This window comes from Canis lupus, chromosome 15 (assembly GCF_011100685.1).
Source record: "Canis lupus familiaris isolate Mischka breed German Shepherd chromosome 15, alternate assembly UU_Cfam_GSD_1.0, whole genome shotgun sequence".
Lineage (NCBI taxonomy): Eukaryota > Metazoa > Chordata > Mammalia > Carnivora > Canidae > Canis > Canis lupus.
The window spans coordinates 38,509,816-38,530,528 of NC_049236.1; the positions used below are offsets into that span (position 1 = coordinate 38,509,816).

The 20,713-nt window shown below is 42.9% G+C and overlaps 1 protein-coding gene across 22 annotated transcripts in view; it reads right to left on the minus strand.

The window, feature by feature from the left end:
- The window catches only part of ANKS1B (ankyrin repeat and sterile alpha motif domain containing 1B), a 1,057,476-nt gene that overhangs the window by 80,820 nt on the left and 955,943 nt on the right, over positions 1-20,713 (minus strand). For all 22 annotated transcript variants that reach the window (XM_038558749.1, XM_038558744.1, XM_038558739.1 and 19 more), the window contains one exon: positions 169-276. In XM_038558749.1, coding sequence (XP_038414677.1) covers positions 169-276 — 108 coding nt within the window. The remainder of the gene's footprint in view (positions 1-168; positions 277-20,713) is intronic.

A 20,713-nucleotide genomic window follows, 5' to 3' on the forward strand; every position in this document is an offset into this window, starting at 1 on the left:
TGAGAAAAAAAACCAAATCTCATCTTACAAAATACAATAAAAAGTGAGACCGTTTTTATACAAACGGCCTGTACCTCCTGATCCATTGCTTCGGTCATTTTATTTTATTGCACAAAATAATTTTTGAGGATAAGAGTGGAGAACAAAACGAACTAGCGGGGCACTTACCCTGAGGGTGATGGACCGAGGGGGCTTCTGTGGTGGATCGTCGTGCAGCCTGTCTCCCAGAGATGCCAAAATACGTTTCCTGTGGCCAATCAAATTGATTTTTAAAACCTGAAACGACATATATTTGGGTTAAATACTTCATTTGAGAGAAAAAAAATTTCACATGCCCTAAAAGAAGAGAGAGTGAAGGGATTTGTGCAGTTACCTCCACCCCATGAGAGATGTGGCATGAAATTAGAGTGGGCCCTTGACTCTGGAAAGATGGGAATGGCACAGGCCGAGTCCAGAGGGGCAATGGGGTAGGGACGGTGCTCCTTTCACTCGAGCTGCCCTAGCACTGGGTTCTCCACCCAGCAACTACAGCTCTTTCCAAAGGACAAGTCAAGTCTTATGCCTTACTAGCCGAAAATGCTCCAATAGCTTCCCATTCTCTTAAAATAAAATCGGGGTCCTGACCGGCCCCAAGGCCCAACAGGACTGGATGCCCTCTGCCTCTTTCTGTGTCCCTCCATTCAGGATGCTCACACTGGCCTTCTCTGTTCCTTACTCATCCTTGTCTTGGGGCCTCTCTCCCTTTTTACCTGGAATGCCCCCCTCAAGATTTGCAAATGACGCCTTCTCATCCCTCTGGAGCTCAAGTGTTGTCTCCTCACAAAAGCCTTCTCCCCCACCTCGCTGAGAGAACCACGTCCTCAAACCCCCGTCATACTCTACCCTGTGATCCTCTTTTTGTCATTTTCTGACATGACTTTGTTTATAGGACCAGTGTCTGTGTGCGCACGCGTGTGTGTATACACGCCTCTCTCCCCCAGGTAAGCTCCCTGCAAGCAGGGCCTGGTCTATCCGCATCATTATGATTTCCCCAATGCTCAAAGCAACTCTTGAAATAATAGGGGCTCAATGAATATGAAAGATTGAAGTTCATGTAGATAGAAGTAGCAGAGTAGGGTTAGAAGCAAGCACTGCCCACCTGGGGGAAGACTCAGGGTCTCCCTGGGACGGGATTTCAAAGGGCACTTCCTAGAAGAGATGACAAAGGGAACCAAGACTTGAAGAGAGCCTCAGTCCCCACCCCTTGCAACCTGCTTTCCACCATCCCAACATCCTTCTCTGGAAAGGGGTTCTTCCTGCTTCACAGAAGAGGAGCCTGAAGTTCAGGGTGGTTAAGTAGCCTATCTGAGGGCCGGTACGTGGTAGCTTTGGGATTTGAATCAGGGTTGCTAGATTCCTAAACCTGTTTTACTCCCAAGTAAACTGCAAAGTTTGGGCATGTCTCCAAATATTACTGACTTCTACAACAACATGTTGTAAATCCATTCATAAGAAATGCTTTAACCTTTTCGTTGCCCATGTGTAGTTAGTTCTAGGGCAGAACTGGGACTCTTGGGCTACTGGTTCCTAAAGTATACTCTCCACTGTATAAGTGATTTAAAAAAAGAAAAATCTCTCTTTTCAAGTTTTAAAGGGGAGAGAGAGGCATTTCTTTGGCATTCATCCCATGCCACCTTGAATTCTGAATTGCCTGTTTGTCAGAAGCCCATTGGCCTTTCTGCCTCAATTGATTCAGATTTCAAACCAGCAGTATGCTCTACTCCTTTCATACCCACTCTCTGACCCGTGTCTGTCGATAACAGGGTTGGCAAATGTTAATCCAGGTGAGCATCCACAGGTACCATTTCCCTATGATTTTGTAGACCTTCACCTTGCCAGGCTGACGCGTCCTCATCTTTGCGGTTCACCTCCATACCATAGCTCCTTTCCATTCCCCCACAGATCATTTCAGTCGCTGTCCCCTTCTCCGGCCCTATCACAACTGCTTAAAGATCGTCGAACAAATTGCTCACAACATTGCAGGTACGAGTGAACCATGGCTTTACATTTGAGCAGGATGCGATTTTCTGCTTTTAATGCCCCTGCTTAAATGTCCCTTTCTAAGCGCTCCTGATTTCTGGCTGTCCTTTTAGCGGCAGCAGGAATAACTAGGGACGAAAATCTACACTGACATAGGGGAGGATTCAAAGCCCTTTAATCTTGGAAGGATGGTTTGTATTCCTTACCCTATGGTTGTCCGTGCAGAAGCCCTACTCCTGTAACCCTGTGTTGTCTTTCTGCATTTATATTAGCCAGCTTGGCGTTTCCCTATCTGGAGGAGTTTAGCAGGTTTCACAAATCTGGGATTTCACCATATACTCCTCAGATGATTTATAAATAGGCTCAACAAGTACGGTTCCAATGCCCGTGACTTGCAGGCAGCATTGTTTATACGATCCAGAGAAATGCCCTGATATTTTTGCATTGTTCCTTTCTTTTCTTTTTTTTTTTTTAAAGCATCAAGATCAAGGAATTTCTCCATTTCAGAAAAACACCACATTCACCTTTTCAAATGTATTTGCAAATCTAAAAAACACTACATTTTCTCATTCCCTTTTATTCTTACTCTCAATTACCTTGCCAAAAGGCTTCTATTGAATATAATTTCCTTCCATAAAATCCCCACTGCCTTCCTCCCAGTAGCTAATTTGACCTGATGCTCAGGCTGCAACCATGGGCCCCTGGGTCCTGCTAAGAAATGGTTTTTATAATAATAAAGACCTTCAAAATTATTCTGACAAATAACTGGCACTAACTAACAACTGGAAAGACTAAGCTGGCATAACCTCCACTACTGCCTTTGGTTTACTCTCCCATGACTTCATTTGGGGTGAGGTACCTTCCCATCTCAGCTTTCTCACCTATGACACAAGGGAGTCAATGCCAATCCCCGTGTTGTTGGGAAAATGAAGGGTGAGACTGTAAGAATAACCAGCAGAGAGAAGAGAGAATCTTCCTGGTGTGCTTATTTGTTCGTGGGCTCTAAAGATGCATGGAAATCCTAACCCAGAGAGACAGGGACTTAGTGGGTTTGAGAGAGTTAGTCACGTCGCACAAGTTGGCTGGTGTTTGCAGGCAGAGATCTGGCTGACCTTGGAAAAACTCCCATTGACGGGACAGGTACTGGTAGGAATGGGTCTAGTGTCTAGCTATTAGTTTAATACTAGGACCTAATCGAAAAGAATGCATGCTAATCCCTAAGAGGAGGTACGTTGAGACAGTCCTCTACCCTGGATCTCCACTGCTGCCTCTTCCACAGAACTACCTGGAAGAAGGTATAATACAGGAAACAAGGCCAAAGAAAGATTGTTAAATGTCCTTACTACCTACAGCCCACTGACAAGTCCTTGAAACAAGCAGCGTGACCTTCCTCCAGGGACTCAGCTGCCTCGATGATACTACTTTGCTAAGGGCAAAAGGCAATCTTAGCCCGGCCCCCAGGACCACGTGAGTCTATTTGAACATATCCTTCTGGAAACTTCCTTTATCTCTACCCACCAAGATATGCGTTGGCAGTCAGCCTCCAAGCATATGACCCCACCGATACACATATGAAGGGTCTCAGGACTGAGGGTTTACTAAACAGTAATAAATGACCTTTCCTAACAATTGCTAGCCCCCTTGGGATCCTGGAAACCTTGCTTCCAAAACATCTGGGAGGCTTACGCTCTCCCTAACCCCTCCCAACTTGAAAGTATATACTGGGCCCCTCCTCATGACCCTGGTGCAGCACTTTCTGCCCAGGGGTCCTGTCCCTGTGCTTTAATAAAACCACCTTTTTGCACCAAAGGCACCTCAGACCTGATCTACATTCAAAGCTATAGCAGGTAAACAGAAAGCTAGATACACAGAGTGAAGAAATTAACACAGAGTGATGATTCGTGTCAAAAACATTTGAGTAAGTGTCCTTATTTATTAGAAATGATCCCATATTACTGAAGATATTGATGATTACCATTTACTGAACACTGGCTATGTTCTAGTTGCGCCAGAAACTGTGCCAAGTGCATTACATGTGTGCAAATATCTCATTCAATCCTTACAATAACATTATCACTCTTATTTTAGAGATGCAACCTGAAGCAGAAATACTGAGTAACTTGTCTGAGGTTCCACCGCTAATGGTAGCATGGCCAGGATGTCCACCTGCTTTTACTACTCATCATGCTCTTCTTGCTACCAGCATCTACAGCGTTTGGCCTTAGCTACACTATTGGTTACGTGTTACAAGGCTTTTAAAAATGGTGCTGTTTTTATTTTGAAGTATCATGTTCAAAATATCTATGTTGGGTTTCGATCATCTGAAACCATTAAAATAATATAGCTTCCGTTCTGGACAAGGCTCATACAAGTGTTAAAGCTGCAAGCCAGAAGAACTCAGGTGGGTACCTTGCAGAACTGCTTGTGCAATGCATAAATAGAGGACTGGAAGTCTGCATCTACCCAAGATTCAGTCCAAGTTGGCTAATATTAGAGTGCTAGTGGGGCTGACATTTGGCTGCAAAACTCCAAGTTGACAATAAGAGATCCGACTGGCAAGACAGTAACAGAGAGACGATTCCAAGGAAAGATTGGTCATCATGGAAAAGTCAAGTCCAAAGGCAGTTGGGTTTGCCTTGTGTAAGAACAACTGAATATCTGGTCATTGTAAGCAGACAGGGTAATAGTGGAATCCTATCACCCCAAGCACCAAGTGATGATCAGTAAGTTTGCAAACCTTTGGTTTTCAAAAAGCCAGTGCCATGGTTACTGTGATAGAGAAGATTCCTGTATGGTTTTCATTATTGCTTGAGTGGAAGTGAACAGCTTATAAAAGGAACCCAATGAGGATAATGGGGGTAAAGTAATGGTAATATAGTGGGGATTTAGCCATTCTAAGGTATTGAGCCAATTCAGTTCAATTCAAAAACCAATATTGTGGAGTGACAATGCTGTAATGTTACATCTTTTACGTTTCTGGGTCTAGTCATGGGAATTCTCCTAGATGATAGCATGACATTTACCTTCACACTGAATAGGTTCACGTCATAATATATATCATGGCCCCAGTGAAAGCATACTTAGACTTACTTTTTTTCTTTTTAAATTTAATATAAGTTAAATTAATTTATATTAATTATAATAGTTATAATTAATATAATTATATAATGTAAATTAAACATGTTTTTTCTTTGCTTTTAGAAATTAGACAATGTTTTGATTGTAATAAAAATACTGTTTTCTTCTCTATGACAGAAAATACAGAAAAACGAATAAGAGAACGATTTCCTCATAGGCTATAAATGTATAGATGCACTTCCTTTCATTCTGTCCCCATGATTATATTTCACAGTAGCCATAACATATGTACAATTTTCACCTTGATTTTTTCCCCCAATATTAAAGCTAAAAGTTTCCTACATACCCAACTCTCAGTAGACATTTTAAATAACTCCATATTACCCTATTATTGCTTTTGAGAAGCATGACATACTTTATTATCCATTCCCCTTAATGTTGGAAATTCAGATTGTGCTTCTGTGCTGGATAGCAAACATTCCACGTACTAAAAAAAAAAAAAAATCCTATAATCCTACAATTTCCATTTTCATGGCCATGTTTGCATAGACACAATATAAAAAACGCCGAAGAAAACTGCGACAATGCTCACGAGTTACGAAGAAAAGTCATGTAGCGACCGTCTGTCTCCACGTTCCGCACGAAATCTCAATCCATTTATCGCTGGCTGGACCAAGTCCTCCAGGGAGAATCACAAATTCTCATAATGTTCCTCAGTGTCACATTTTGCATGTGTTATATTTTGGAGCTGCGACTTGGCTGACAGACGTGAACTAACACGTGTAGCCGAACACTCCAGGGATTACGCACGCAGCAGCGCCAGGCACACCAGTACTTCTCCTTAGCACCACCAAGGGGATGCCCCTTTTTTATTTAGAGAGGGATTTTTATTTAAATGCTATTTAGGACGAAACAGCTTTATTCTGCATTCGGAACCCTCCTCTCATTTTAACGGGGCAGATAATTTCCCTTTTCCTTTTCTAGATGTTTGCCAACTAAGGAGGGCGGCTCTCGCCAAGTCTAGAGCGTGCATCTGGCTGCAGAGTGGCCTCTTCTAACAAAACTGCAAGCATTCCGAGGAATTGTTGTTCCTAAATGCCCAGAATGGAAGCATCCACCATTTGAGGTGGATGCTTACCTGCGTTGTTCTCATCTGCAGAACTAAAATTGCAATTAAATGTGAAAGGTTCCCCCCCACCTCCCCTTCCTGGTAGTAATTTCTAAACACTTTCCACCTGAAAGCCATCAAGGCAAAAGTGCCTGTGTTGTCATCCGATTCCAACTCCCACAATGCCGGAAATCTTTGTTTGAACTCGCATTTGATTTTTGCCTGTGACATTTTCTCTCCTGTTTCTTGGGCTGTAATAACCCATGCCTGGTATAATATGGTGGCTAGCAGGCGCTCTGAAGCAGAACATCATGACATTTTGCTTTCCCCCTGATTCTTCTTCCAACTAGGGAAGTGAGCATTAACGTCTTTGAGTCGATATTAAAGTTGAGGGATATTAAAGGGACAATAATGATCTTAGGCAACACACATTTGTTGGATGTCTTTCACATATAACCACCATGTCACACAATTAGTGAGCCACAAAGAAGAAAAAAATATTCAGTCCTCTAGGGCTCTCAATTCGGCAGATGGAAAAAAATATTTAAAAAATGGGTGTGTGTATCTGCCTGTCAGTTATCTATATGCGTATGTATCCATGTATCATCCATCCTTCTGTATCCATCCATCCTCTCTCCATCCACCTATGTATCTATCATCCATTCATCTCAATCTACGTGTCTACACAGCATGCCAAGACTAAAAGGGATTTCTGTGGATTGAATGAGAATGACTAGGAAGCTCCAGAAATCACAAAGCATTGAGCTAAGGCATGATTTCTCTTTGAAGTGTAACAGAAACGTTAAACTTTTTTACCCTATCCTTAAATAAACCTATCAGCAAAATTTTTACTATCATCTTTGTTATTTAAATATGTTATTATAGATAGCTCTGGGTCTATTTTAGATCAAGAACCATGCCTTTCACTTCTCCAGCCCTCTCTTTTGTTCATGTAAAATTTCCTTTGCTCCAGCCAAATCTCCTTCACGGCTCCAACTGTGCCACATACCTTCCCTTGGCTTAAAGACACAGCACTTCTGTGTGTTCTATGAATATGGATACGAATGCCATGCTCTCCTTTTCATTAGAATGTTGCAAGGATGAAGTCAAGATCCATCTAAAGCTTTCCCTGCTCACCTTGGACTACTGCACCCTCTCTCTCTGAATTGCTCCAGTATCTGAGGGCTGCCCTGGGCTGCTGACACTAGGTATATATACCCTGGTTTGTACTGCTAGCTCTTTCTACAGGTTCTGTGTCTTGCCTGTTCAACCCAACTGCAAGCCCCAGGAGGTCAGAGAACAGGGCTGCTGCATCCTGGAGTTCCTCATGACATGGAGCACACAAGCACCTCTTAGAGGACCGCCCCTAAAATCTCAAATCTGATCCCTTCTGCTGTGGATAGCAAACGAAGTAGGGGAGCTATCTCTGAAAGGCGGAGAGGAAAAGAACATCCAGGTCCTATTGCCTTTTCCTTTCAATTCTAGTTTTCCATTCTTTCTGAGCTCTAGCAGCTAATTCCTTTAACACAGTCTTGCCACGGATGATGGAAACCTGACTTACCTCCTATCATCTCTAACTCCTTCGCTTCACCTCTAACACTTCATTTAAAAAAAAAAAAAAAAAAGTCCCTCTGAATAGATTTTCCAGATTTTCTTTTTCTTCTGCTAAGACTTTCCATAGAAACTGCTACTAAATAATCAGCTCGTAGCGGTTTGTGTAATAGATGTCATCAAAACACAACTGTGCTACGCTAACGGGGAGGAAAAGATGTTCCAAGTCACACAGACCCAGAGAGAGCAAAGGACAGTGAGTGAAGGAGGTATGGGGGAGATGTGTGTTTTCTGAATACGGTCTGTCTCAATAAACAGGAAATACTAATTATGAGGAAATGAGATAATCTCTGCATGGAAAGAGAGACCTTAATGGCATAATTGCCTCTGAGCATTTAAGGGTTCTGGAGGTAGAAAGCCTTCTTTTGTAATCAATGAGAATCTTACGTTTATTTGTAAAGCTCTCTGAATTACCTCTTGATGAAGGTACTAATTTTCTGATTATATTTTCACATAAACATTGCTCCACAAGATTAAAAAAAAACAAACAAACCAACCAATCAGTTCCTAACTCATTTCTCTGTAAGTTACTTTTAAGTACAGCTTGCTGCAAATTAGGTTTTCATAGGAGAAATTTGGTTCGCCTTGCTCAATAACCCAATCTTTGGGATTACTGAAGGAAAAATTTGTTGCAAAAGAAAATGGGAAATATGTGCTATATCCCACATCTGAAGTTATTCTTGGAAATGTGATGATGAGCTAAAAGCATTTGAAAACTGCAAATCTCTTTGCAGTATTATTAATACATAAAAATGCTCTGCATCTTAAGAAGTGGAGAGGCCATGGTTTGGCTTATATTTTGCTAACTATGTGGAAAATTTATGGTTCTTGAGGGTATTTTTCACCTTATTTTCATTCAGCTTTTGAGATCATAAAACTTAAGATCTATTACAGTGCATGACCTGTGGTCTCAGTATCGTAAATGATATTACGTTTAACAAAAGCTCATTCGTAACAGATGCCCACATATTATACATTATACTAAATATGCAAAATACATGACTATACATATTTGTGAAGAGAAGCTTTCACAAATTGCATCTCAAGGAACGATCCTAGGTTGGTGAGGGTTATTCAGTTTTTGGATTATAAATGGTCTTTTCCTCTGCTTTTTTGCTGCCTCTTCATGCTGTTTAGCTACTTGAATGACATAACAGCCTTCATCAGTGGGTAGAATAGTGAAAGATGCGATAAATTTAAGCCAATCAATTCTGTTTCTTGTCAGTAGTTCTGATAAAAGAATGTGGTGTAGGAGGAGGTAAAAAATCTACCTAACACTAGCTAAAATTACGGCTTAAATAGCGCATCCATGGATTTTACTTTGCCTAGCTAGCTACTACCGCACTTTAGAATCATATTTCAGCCCATGTGTGGAGGAAAAAAGAATGTTCGCAGTTTAAACAAGTATTTCTTTTTTTAAAAAAATATTTTATTTATTTGTTCATGACAGACAGAGAGAGGGAGGCAGAGACACAGGCAGAGGGAGAAGCAGGATCCCAGCAGGGAGCTGGATGTGGGACTCGATCCCAGGACTCCGGGATCACGACCTGAGCCAAAGGCAGATGCTCAACTGCTGAGTCATCCAGGCATCTCTAAACAAGTATTTCTAAGGAAAGCAGATGTTGTGGGTACTGAGGATAGGCTTAAGATGGGAAAGCAGGATGATACTGAGGAACGGATTTTCAATAATCCCTTTACTTCCATTGTCACCCTCACCTCCATCTGCTTCCTTATCTCCTGGAGAATCACATAGCCATAAAACTCGGAACCACTTTATACCCAGTAGAATGGCTAAAATAAAGACTAATAATACCAAGTGACAGTAGGATGGGGAGAAACCGGAACCCCCATATTGCTAGCGGAGATGTAAAGTGGGTACAACTGCTTTTTGGAGCATGGCCCGTATCTTACACCATGAACCAGTTTCTTACCCAGAAGGTTACCAGTGGACCCAGCAAGTCCACTCCTAGGCAGCAACTCACGTGAAAGGAAATCATAGGTACGCACAGAGATTTATAAATGAATTTTTAAACAGCATTATTCATAATAGTTAAAAAGTGGAAAAAATCCAAATGTCCCATCGACTGGCAAACAGATAAGTAAAATACACTCAGTAATATGCTCAATAACAAAATAGACTCGATAATAAAAAGGAAAAGAGTAAAGGTAATGCTACAGCACGGTGAACCTCAGAAACATTATGGTAGGAGGAGGAAGTCGTACCTGAGTCTGACTCCATTTGGAGACTGTGGAGTAAGCAGGTCAGTGGTTTCCTGGGATGGGAACGTGAGTGGGTGACCGCAGTGGTCACAGAGGAACCCTCCTGGGTCATGAAACTATTCTGAAACCGGATGGCACTGGTGGTGGGACAACTGTGTAAATTCACTGAACCTCACTGAACTGTGTACCCCAAATGAGGGGCTGTTATGATTCGTAATACATTGCCATAAAGCTGTTAAAAAGACGAAAAACGCTGGGAGAAAGCCCTCGGTATTCGGTGATCAGGCCATTCCTGGAGGCCCTAACCCAGGTCGCACCAGGTGCAAAGCTCAATGCTCCTGGCAGGCGCCGGTCACCAGCCGGACCTCAGGCCCCGCCGCCGGGACCCGCGGGGCGTCCGGTGTATTTCACGGGAGGTGCGACCGAGGGGGGCTTTGCTCTGGCGCCGTGCTGCCCGCCCCTGGGCCACGGTGACGAGGGCCCTCCCTGGTACAAGTGTAACGAGCACTAGTACTTCCAACTTATCGTATCTCTCTCTCTCTCTTTTTAAAGATTTATTTATTCTGGGAGAGAGAGAGAGAGAGAGAGAGAGAGAGAGAGAGAGAGACAGGCAGAGGGAGAAGCAGGCTCCGTGCAGGCCCGACGTGGGACTCGATACCGGGTCTCAGGATCACACCCGGGGCTGCAGGCGGCGCTAAACCGCTGCGCCACCGGGGCTGCCCATCTCTTGTTTTTTTTTTTTTTTTTTTTTTTTTTGCTTTTTTTTTTTTTAAAGATTTTATTTATTTATTCCTGAGAGACCCAGAGAGAGGCAGAGACACAGGCAGAGGGAGAAGCAGGCTCCCTGCGGGGAGCCGGGTGTGGGACTCGATCCCAAGACCCCGGGATCACGACCTGAGCCGAAGGCAGACGCCCAACCCCTGAGCTACCCAGGCGCCCCCATATGTATCTCTTAAGTGTCCTGATTCTCCCAGTTGTGACATTTTGGGGTAAAAATGCTTATGCTTTCTACATGGTTCCCACAAGAGCTTCTGCATGTGTGAGGAGGAGCGGTGGTGGCGGAGCCGGGCAGGGCCGCAGGGCGGGCAGCGGGTGACCTGGGATCCCCGCAGGCTCGGAGCCGGGCGGCGCCGCACTCAAGTCCGCGCGCGGCGTGAGCGACCTCCCGGCCCCGGGGAAGAGCCGTGGCACAGGCGGGCCACCCGACCGTCGCTTAGGCTCTGCCACCGCCCCCCCGCCAAGCAAAGGCGGTGTCACGGAGCGGGGGCCTGGAGCCGGCGTGGAGGGCGGGTCCGAGCGGTGGCACGGGGCATCCAGGACACCCGGAAAGCCCCAGCGCCCTCGGGCCTCGCGTTCGGCCCCCCGAGCTGTCCCCCAGGCCTCCCGGTCCCCAGGCCCTGGGCCCAGGAAGCACAGTCACAGGACCAGCTTTCTGGGTGCCCGGGTACTAGGAGAGGAGGAGCCGAGGCCGGTCGGCTAAGTCTTTCCAAGTTTATTCATTAATATAACTACCACAGGAATGATTCTGTCAAGCTGTCTTCTACTCCTTTCCCTCTGGCTGTTGTTCCAAAACCTTAATGCCAGAAGGGGAAGGCCCGGCCAGGAAAAGGTAGTGGGGAATCTGAGGGCAACTGGAAACCTCCGTCAGCAGGTAATGATTCCCAGATAATGAGAACTTTTTTTTTTTTTAATTAAGGTAAATTTTCAAGGGCTGCATTAGCGGTTCAATGTTGCATATTTACATGGCAAAACCTCAATTACCTTGACATAATGAGGTGCTGTGTTAAGTAACCTTAGTATAATGATATGCATATAGAATGTATAAAATTTCATTTAATTTTTAGAATTAGTATACCTTATGGTCAAATGACACTCCCCTCCATTATTGTTGGATCCTTATTGGAATTATTAAATATATATATATGTGTGTATATATATACATATATACATATATACACACACATACTATGTTTTATATCCATTATGTAATATTTGGAATTCCAAATATATATAATATACAATATATATTCTTCCTAAATATATATGTGCATATACATACTTCCAATATATATAGTATATACAATTTTATTTATTTATTTATTTATTTATTTATTTATTTATTTATTTATTTATTTATGATAGTCACAGAGAGAGAGAGAGAGAGGCAGAGACACAGGCAGAGGGAGAAGCAGGCTCCATGCACCAGGAGCCCGATGTGGGATTCCATCCCGGTTCTCCAGGATCCCGCCCTGGGCCAAAGGCAGGCGCTAAACCGCTGCACCACCCAGGGATCCCAGTATATACAATTTTTAAAAACATTTCATTTATTTATTCATGAGAGACAGAGAGAGAGAGAGAGAGAGAGAGAGGCAGAGACACAGGCAGAGGGAGAAGCAGGCTCGATGCAGGGCACCCCATGTGGGACTCGATCCCGGGACTCCTGGATCACGCCCTGAGCTGAAGGTAGACAATCAACCGCTGAGCCACCCAGGGATCCCCTAGTATATAAAAATATTTCGGAAGAATTCTAAATATTATATATAATATCTATTATGCATCATATATATGACCTATATATGTCTAATATATGTCCAATATATATACATGAACACATTTTCTCTTCTCTTGCCTACGTGTAGCTTGCCGAGTGCCCTCAAATTTTTCCTGGCTATTTGGAGCACTGCATAGTGCCTGAGTCATGCTCTACAAAGACCGTCTGTCCTTGGGCCACAGAGCTGCCACAGGAGGTGGCTGAGGAATGCACCCAGGCCCCAGCAACATCCCGGTAGGCTTTGCTCTTTTCAATAAATACTCAGGAGCCACCGTTTGTCATTGTCTCATGCACTGAAAGCAAGGGCTGACCACACCAGCTACCTAAAAGTTCCAGCTAATGGAGGGGTTCACAGTAAAAAAAATAATCCTCAGAGGGGGGGCGGTGGGTGGTGAACAACTTTCAGTGTTCTCTCTGCCTCGGTTGGCGGTGACTGACAAAGCCCCAGAGCAGAGAGTCGTTAAGACGGAGTCATTAGCTGCGGATGGCGCTGGTGTGTGAACGGGGCCCAGCGGGCTGTGCCGTGGTGAGCTCAGCACCTCTGCTGTAAACTATCTTACCAAGACAGGTAAAGAGGTGATATTTCCGGGGGTGGATGATTCTTTGGGGATTAGAGCACTTAATCTGTGATAAAGTAGGACACTTCCTTCAGGTTTTGAAGGCATATGAACTGCACCTTCTTGAATATCTGTCACCTCTACTCTATCTGGTGAACCCCTACACATCCTTCAACATTTCAAGACCAAGTTCAAATACTACTTTCGTGAAAGATGAAACTTCTACCAACACCCTTGTCAGTCATCCCTGTCACCTCTTGTACTGAGCGACAGCTAGGTGCTTACATGTTTCCTTTAGGCCAAAATCTTTCTTCTTGAAGGCAGAAATCAGCCTTATTCTCTTTGTATTCCTAGCATGGAGTATATTTGAAAGTGACTCACCACTAAACCACACCAGACCCAGACGGAGAAATCTCAAAACAAATAATAGTCACAGACCTTTGAATGACAGTACCAAATTAGTTATGCTCCAAGAAAAAAAAAATCTATTTAGTGTACTGTATAAAAAACAAAGTAGGGGGCAGCCCCGTGGCGCAGCGGTTTAGCGCCGCCTGCAGCCCGGGGGTGATCCTGGAGACCCTGGATCGAGTCCCACGTCGGGCTCTCAGTATGATGCCTGCTTCTCCCTCTGCCTCTCTCTCTCTCCCTCTCTCTCTATGAAAAAATAAATAAAATCTTAAAAAAAGAACAACAACAACAAAAACAAAGTAGGGTATATTTGTCTTGTGTAAGGTTTGTAAGCCTGTTGATTAAATTTATGAGCTCGAGACAAAAAAAACAAAAAGGAAGAACAATGATTTCTAAAAAATAGACATTGGACTATCAAATAGAAAAGTAATATCCCCACTTGTCAATATAATTCATTATAATTTATAAGCCTCCAGTGAAAATCAGGCAATAAACAGTGATTTAGTATTTGGTAGAAAATAGAGCTTAATATTCAATTGTCACTGAACTCATTACCTACATATAATGTCATTCATACAGTGAGGAATTACTCATTTTTCCTTCAAGATAATTGTAACATCAAGCTGGACACAAAACCTATATACGATGAAAAATTGGTAATTTATTCTTACACTGCCCTAGAATGATGAGATTATAGAGCATATCATTAATTAGTTAATACGTTATTCACATAGTAGACACTTGATATCTGTAAAATGCGTAATTAATGATGAAAATGCCACAATGTTATTATCATACCTATTGATTACATCATTCTTTTTCCCACCTGGGCTTAAATTAAATCTTCCTGAAATGCTTGGTTCAGTCTTTACTGGAGTCAAGTAAGTTGAAATTTTTGGTGAAGAATTTAAATGCCGAAGTTCCCTTCCAATAAAAGAAAAATGATTGTTTGACACAGAAGAATTCTAACCTCAACTTTTAAAGGAATTTACCAACATTGTTTCAGGCAAAATGCCTCAATTGTTGAAATCTCTTATTTTAATTCTTTGAGATGAAAGTGGCTTCCTTTCCCCAGTATTTCTTGTTTTTATTTAGGTTTAATCTCTCCTTTTACCAGGATTCATAAAGAATGATATTTATATCTCATGAACATGGACAGAACATGTTGAAGATTCCCTGAGGGAAAACTATGAGCAGAGGTAAAAATCACTGCAGGATCCTTAGCTCCTTAACTGCAGTGTCTCTTAGGAAAATGTCACGTATGAGAAATGCTAATTAAGGAGGCTGGGAGAAAAAGAGACGCTACCTTTCCAAACACAACATTTAAAAAACAAGTATTATTAACATGGTGGTTTTATGAAGCACTTGAATCTTACATAAGTAAGGCTTATTTTTTGTTTCCTAAAAAAAGACCGCATTTGGGCAAACGAAAAACTGAATAATTTAAATTGTGAATTTGAGAGGAAAAAAAATTTGCATTTAGCTAGGAATTTAATAAAATGCAACTTTTCAAACACTTTTTTCTTTCTATTTTGTAATAATTTACATGGCTATTTGCAAAAGCTCTAGTCATGTAGAAGCTGAAAAAGACGGGCTTCATTTAAAAATAGTAACAGTGTACTCATTTATGAGGATTTTTGTAGGGAGAAAAGGTTTTATAAACTATTCATTTCAATATAAAAGGGCTTAAATTCAAGAATGTTTAAAGCTAGTATTTGAATTTACTCCTTGGAATGGCCTCATGGCTAATATCTTGTCTATATGCAAGGTCAAACAGATGTATATCTCTGGTTAATTTGGACTGACTGCCAAGCAATTTATTAGGAAGCTGGGGAATCTGAACGATCATGGAAGACAACAGAATGAATGGGCTTTGTCTGATTAGTTCAGTTTACTTGATGATTAAATCTTCATGCTCGCAGAAAATTCACTGGACTTCCAAACGAGACAGACAGACACCCTATGACATACTTACTATTTAGAACCCTACCTTAATTAAATGAAAAAAAATCAATTTCCAAAAGGTCAGCATTAAGCGTCCTTTGTTGCTTATGTCTTTGCTGAATTATATCTCAGGAAGTAGAAAAGGTTCTTGTTACCATAAATCCGGATCTACTGTCATATTCCCCACAATTGGAGACTTTTGGGAAGATGCATAATTGGGCATTAAACATAAGAAATTTCAAGTGCCTGGTTTTTCTTTAGCAAATACTCCTTTTCCAAATGCTCAGTTTGATCTTTGATTAAAATTTAGGCGAGGCACCTGAGTGGCTCAGTTAGTTAAGCATCTGACTCTTGATTTCAGTGCAAGTCTGGATCTCAGGGTCATGAATTCGAGCCTTGTGTTGGGCTCCATGCTGAGCATTGAGCCTACTTAAAAAAAAATTAGGCAGAAGGCTTCCTTTGGAGGCTCGTAAGTTATTTTCCACAAAATGGAGTTAATGGATACCAAAGAAGCAGGAAAACCAAAGATGCTCTCCAACTCTCTTCTGCCCTGCCTGCTGATACTTCCATTTGCACAGCACCCAGGCCAGCCAAGACCTAACCTTACACAGAATAAGGGAACAAGGTTAACCAAGCATGGAGTTCTACTACTTTTGCTCCTTAAAGTACAAAACACAAAAGGAAGAAAACTTGTGAAGGAACCACAGCAGGTTTTCTAAAAGTTGGTGCCTGTGCCCTTGATAGAACTATTAACAGTCCTACAGTTTCAGGTCCCTGCTGGCAGCCTCTATTCTGAGGGTCATGTCACGGTGTGGGACCCCAACGGTACAGCCTGGGATATGCAGTTATTCATCAGAAATATCACATTACTTGATGGGATGAGCACTGGGTGTTATGCTATATGTTGGCAAATTGAACTCCAATTAAAAAAAAAAAAAGAAATATCACATTCAGGGTTGGCTGTGTCAGTGATGCTAGCTTGTGTGGGGCAGACACACAGAGTTAGGAAAGGGCAGGGTCAGGCATGACCACCTCTGCCTGGAGGAGCTACAGAGGGTTTCTTAGTGTAGGAGAAAGGCTTTCAGGGATGAGCTGAGTTTTCCAACTAGAAGACTAAGGGAAGGGAATTCCAGGCAGAGGAAATAGCATGCAAGACAGCAGAGATGTGCAAGAACATAAGAACATGACATGTCTGTTTATGGTTTTAAGATCTGACTTATGGTTGGCAAGGAAGAATCAGATGTGTGAGTGGCAGGGCAAGAAATCGTGAAGGTGGGCTGCAGCCAGATGTGAGGGTATTCTAAAGGCACTTGGTCTTCCAACCTAATTAGACATTACGTGTAAAGTGCTTCAAATAATGCCTGGCACCTAGTGCGGGCTCAGAAAATATGGGCTGTTTTTTATTATGCCTAAATCTTTGGGAAACCCATTAAGGTTTTAAAGAAGGGAAAAGGATGAGATCGGAACTGGTGAGATCAGAGATCAGTACTACTTAGCATGATAATTTTGATGTCAATACCGAGACTGGATTGGAGTAAGGAGATACTGTCCGTAGGCGAGTACACTGAAATAATTTGAGTGAGGACGAGTGCCAGGAATTAAGGCTTGTTCACTTACTCTATCCCCCGTCCAGTGTAGCGGCTGCATGTAGTAGGTACTCAACAAACAGCCACTGAATGAATAAATGAATGGCAATGGGAGGAGGGAGCAGATCTGAGAATTATCTGGGCGGCAGGAAGGGCAGGGATGGTGAGTATTGGATGTAGGTGGTGAAGGAGAGGGAGGCTTTTTAAGGATGATTCCAGAAAATCGGGCTTGGGAGAAGGGTGTTGCAAGGAGGGGGAACGGGTTTGGCGGGGAAGGCAAGGCTCTGCGAGTACTACTCTTTACACAGCAGCTGCGGGGCTCAGCCTCTCCTGAGTGCTGACAAAAAGAGGCCAAAGGAGGGCAAAGGATCCTCACTCAGGCACTGCGCTCCGCGCTTTCCTTATCTGGTTTATCGCCCACCGACCCTTTGTGAGTTTGGTGTTGTTGAGGGTGGAGGGTGGCAGTGCAGGAAACCGAGGCTTAGGATGGCATATAAACTACGGGGCAGCGCCCTGATTAGACACACACACACACACACACACACACACAGCACATGCCCTCCTGCCACAAAGCCTGTGCACCCATCACGCCATTATACTGCCTCCCCTGTTCACATGAACATTTGGAATGAAATATATTCCAGAGGAGAAGAAAGGCAGATTCCACATTCCACAGAAACTCATGGCTGGGGAGGGGAGATGTTCTGCAAAGAAACCAAAGCATAAGTTCTGTTAACTTTTTGCCTCATTCATACTCCCAACCTGTCTTCCTCATTCATAGAGTTATCTTGAGGAACCAAAAAAGATGTGAAAATCTTCTGAAAAATCTAAACTATTCTACAAAAACAAGGTGGTATAAAAAAAAAACCAACAAGAGGAAAGTCTGTTCAGATTCTTGTTTTAAGGAATTCTAGAAAAGTGCAAAAGGCGATAGGGGCTGGATGCTGTATTAGGACCATCTTGACTGGCAAAGGCATCTTTCACCCACGGTTTCAGAGAGCTTGTGGAGCTTTTTTTCCCCTGTCTTTATGGGTGGATTTTCCTAAAACTTGAAAATCTGGATTTGGATTTGAAGTATGGGAAAAATGAATTTTGCCTTCCAAAGTCACACAGCTCAACTTTCCTGCTTTCAATCCTTTTTCAAAGAAGCATGGTTCTTGAATAAGCCTAAATTAACGCCATTTGTGTATGCAAAATTCCCTTGGGGATGGGGTGGGGTGGTCGCTGGATGGGGACCAAGTGGCCTTTGGGCAAGATGTGCTTTCTCCTTGTGCTGGGCAAAGCTTCTGAATGCCACCGAGGCCCCCTAGAGAGTGCAATGATGTGTCCCTGGCCTCATCATGATGGGAGCGTGCTCATGGCCACAACACCTGGGATGAGGGGCACTGTCTGTCACTGAGACTTACATTGTTTTTACACTCTTCAAAGGGCTGGCTCCTCCTGCAGACTCAGGACTCGGCTTAGATGTCGCCCCATCAGGGAGGCCTTTCATGGCCACCCCCATAAGTAGGTCCTTCCTCTACTCCTGGGTACAGCACTCTGTTCGTTTCTCATATGGCTCCTTTTAGAATTTATATTTACTTGTGTGCTTCTCTGTCGTCTCCCTCGAAAACTGGAATATAGGCCCTGTGAGGGCAGGGAGCATGACTACTTTGAGATTCAGGGCAGCATCTAGCATGCGGTGGCCATGGGGTAGGCTGTCAGAACCTATTTGTTGGTCTCATGAACAGATGATGCTAGCCCAGGGATGGTAAGACAAGGGACAGGCAGACGGAGGGCGACTCAGCACCCCGGGGGATCCTGTTCCACAGTTAGGCTGAGTCATGATTCGGGACCAGGAATGACACGATGGGTTTGCTCAGTTGTGGACTGAGGCCATCTCTCTGGTCTCCTCAGCAAGACATGCCAACCAAACTGGTCCACATGCAAGCCCCAGAGGAGAAGCACACAAACATCACTACTCCTCAACCTTGGAGTAGTTTCCTTGCTCTCCTAATTAAATATGTATGGCATATAAAAATAATTGTGCAGACAGAAGGACTCACAGTTGCTCAAAGTAGACCAGGAAAGTGTTTGAACCATTCAGTGGGTGGTGTGATTGCCAGGGGAATCAGGAATGTGCCAGGGGTGGGAAGAGAAACTACTCCAGGAAATGGTACTGTAGGAAACAATCTACATATTTTAGGGCATGAGAGGTGCTTTAACTGCATTTGTTCCCTTGCATTTCTACCACTGAAATAAATTGTGAAGACTTAAAACGAGTAGATGATATGTAGTGATATGGCTAGGAGGCCATATAAAACTAGTTTACAGGCCAGGCTTTATGCATAATTTATCACATCAGATCCTTACAACCTGTATGGAAAGTAATATTATTCCCTAGTTTACAAACGAGGAAACAGGTTTAGGGAGGTTATGCAAGCAACTGAGTCTGTTAGATTTCCACACTTGCACTTTCTTTACCCTCGGAGCCAAAGCCAGGTGACGCTTTAGAATATAAGTTCCATATTGCAATGGCTTTTCTTACATATTTCTGACACACCGTTTAGATACCAGGGATACATTTCTGATGACACAATAGCTTTGCAAAAATGGTGGCTGGAAAGTGAGTGGGTGCATTTTCCACTTGGAAATAGGATTAGGGCAATGGTGGTTTTACTTAACTAAAAATGGTGGTCAGTAAAGATTTCACCTATTTCCCACTGAATGACTTTATCCTACTAAACAGTTTTTGTCTTTTAGAAACAATCGCTTTACAAACTCCCTCCTTGCAAAATATTTATCTTTCAGTAAATACCTTCTCTGACAATTCTAAAGATAGGTTTGCAGATTCTACATCCTTGCTATAGTTGTCAAGAGAGGTGAAATACGCAGTGGCCATATTTATAGTACCTGAACCTGTTCTCCTGGTGTTGCATTTTGCTGATCTGCTCATCCCGAAGGGCTTCAGTGCCTTAAATATCCCCACACGTCATTTATTGCTGGCTTAATGTGTGCTGATTCATCAATTTTTGAGAGTAGAAGCATATTTTGGAACACATTTAATTTTCTGGTGTTGAAAATTATCACTTCTGGTTCTTCACCCAAACAATATGAAATACCTGGTATAAATCTACATGAAGAAAATAAATGAAGGCTAAAGTAATCTGGTTTTCTTCCCCCCATAATCCTATCCATATCTAATTTGTAGCATTCCATTGGCTCAAAAGCTAGGACTGCTTACGTAAATATATAATTGGTATGAAAAGTCTGGGAAGGGGGTGGTGAGGAATTCAAAACAGTCCCTTAGCCCATGACTTTATTTTAGAGACTACAGGACTTCAGATATTTTTGAACTACGAAATGCCTTTGCTGTCTTTCCCATCTTCTCTTTACAGTTGGCATTGTCATATGAACCTGGTATCCCTTTCAAATTAGTCTGTTGTTTGGGATCCTTAGCTACGGGGATTGTCAACTTTGCTCCTTCAGGACAAACAGGCTGACGCACTGTGTTTCTCCAAAAGCACAGACCTATTCTTTAAAGTCCAGGATGGGGCTTTGGGCCACTGACATCCTGACCTTTGGGGACGGTTTGCTCTTCGCTGGGTCTCAATATGCTTATCTGAATTATGGGGTGTCCTCTAAGAGGAAG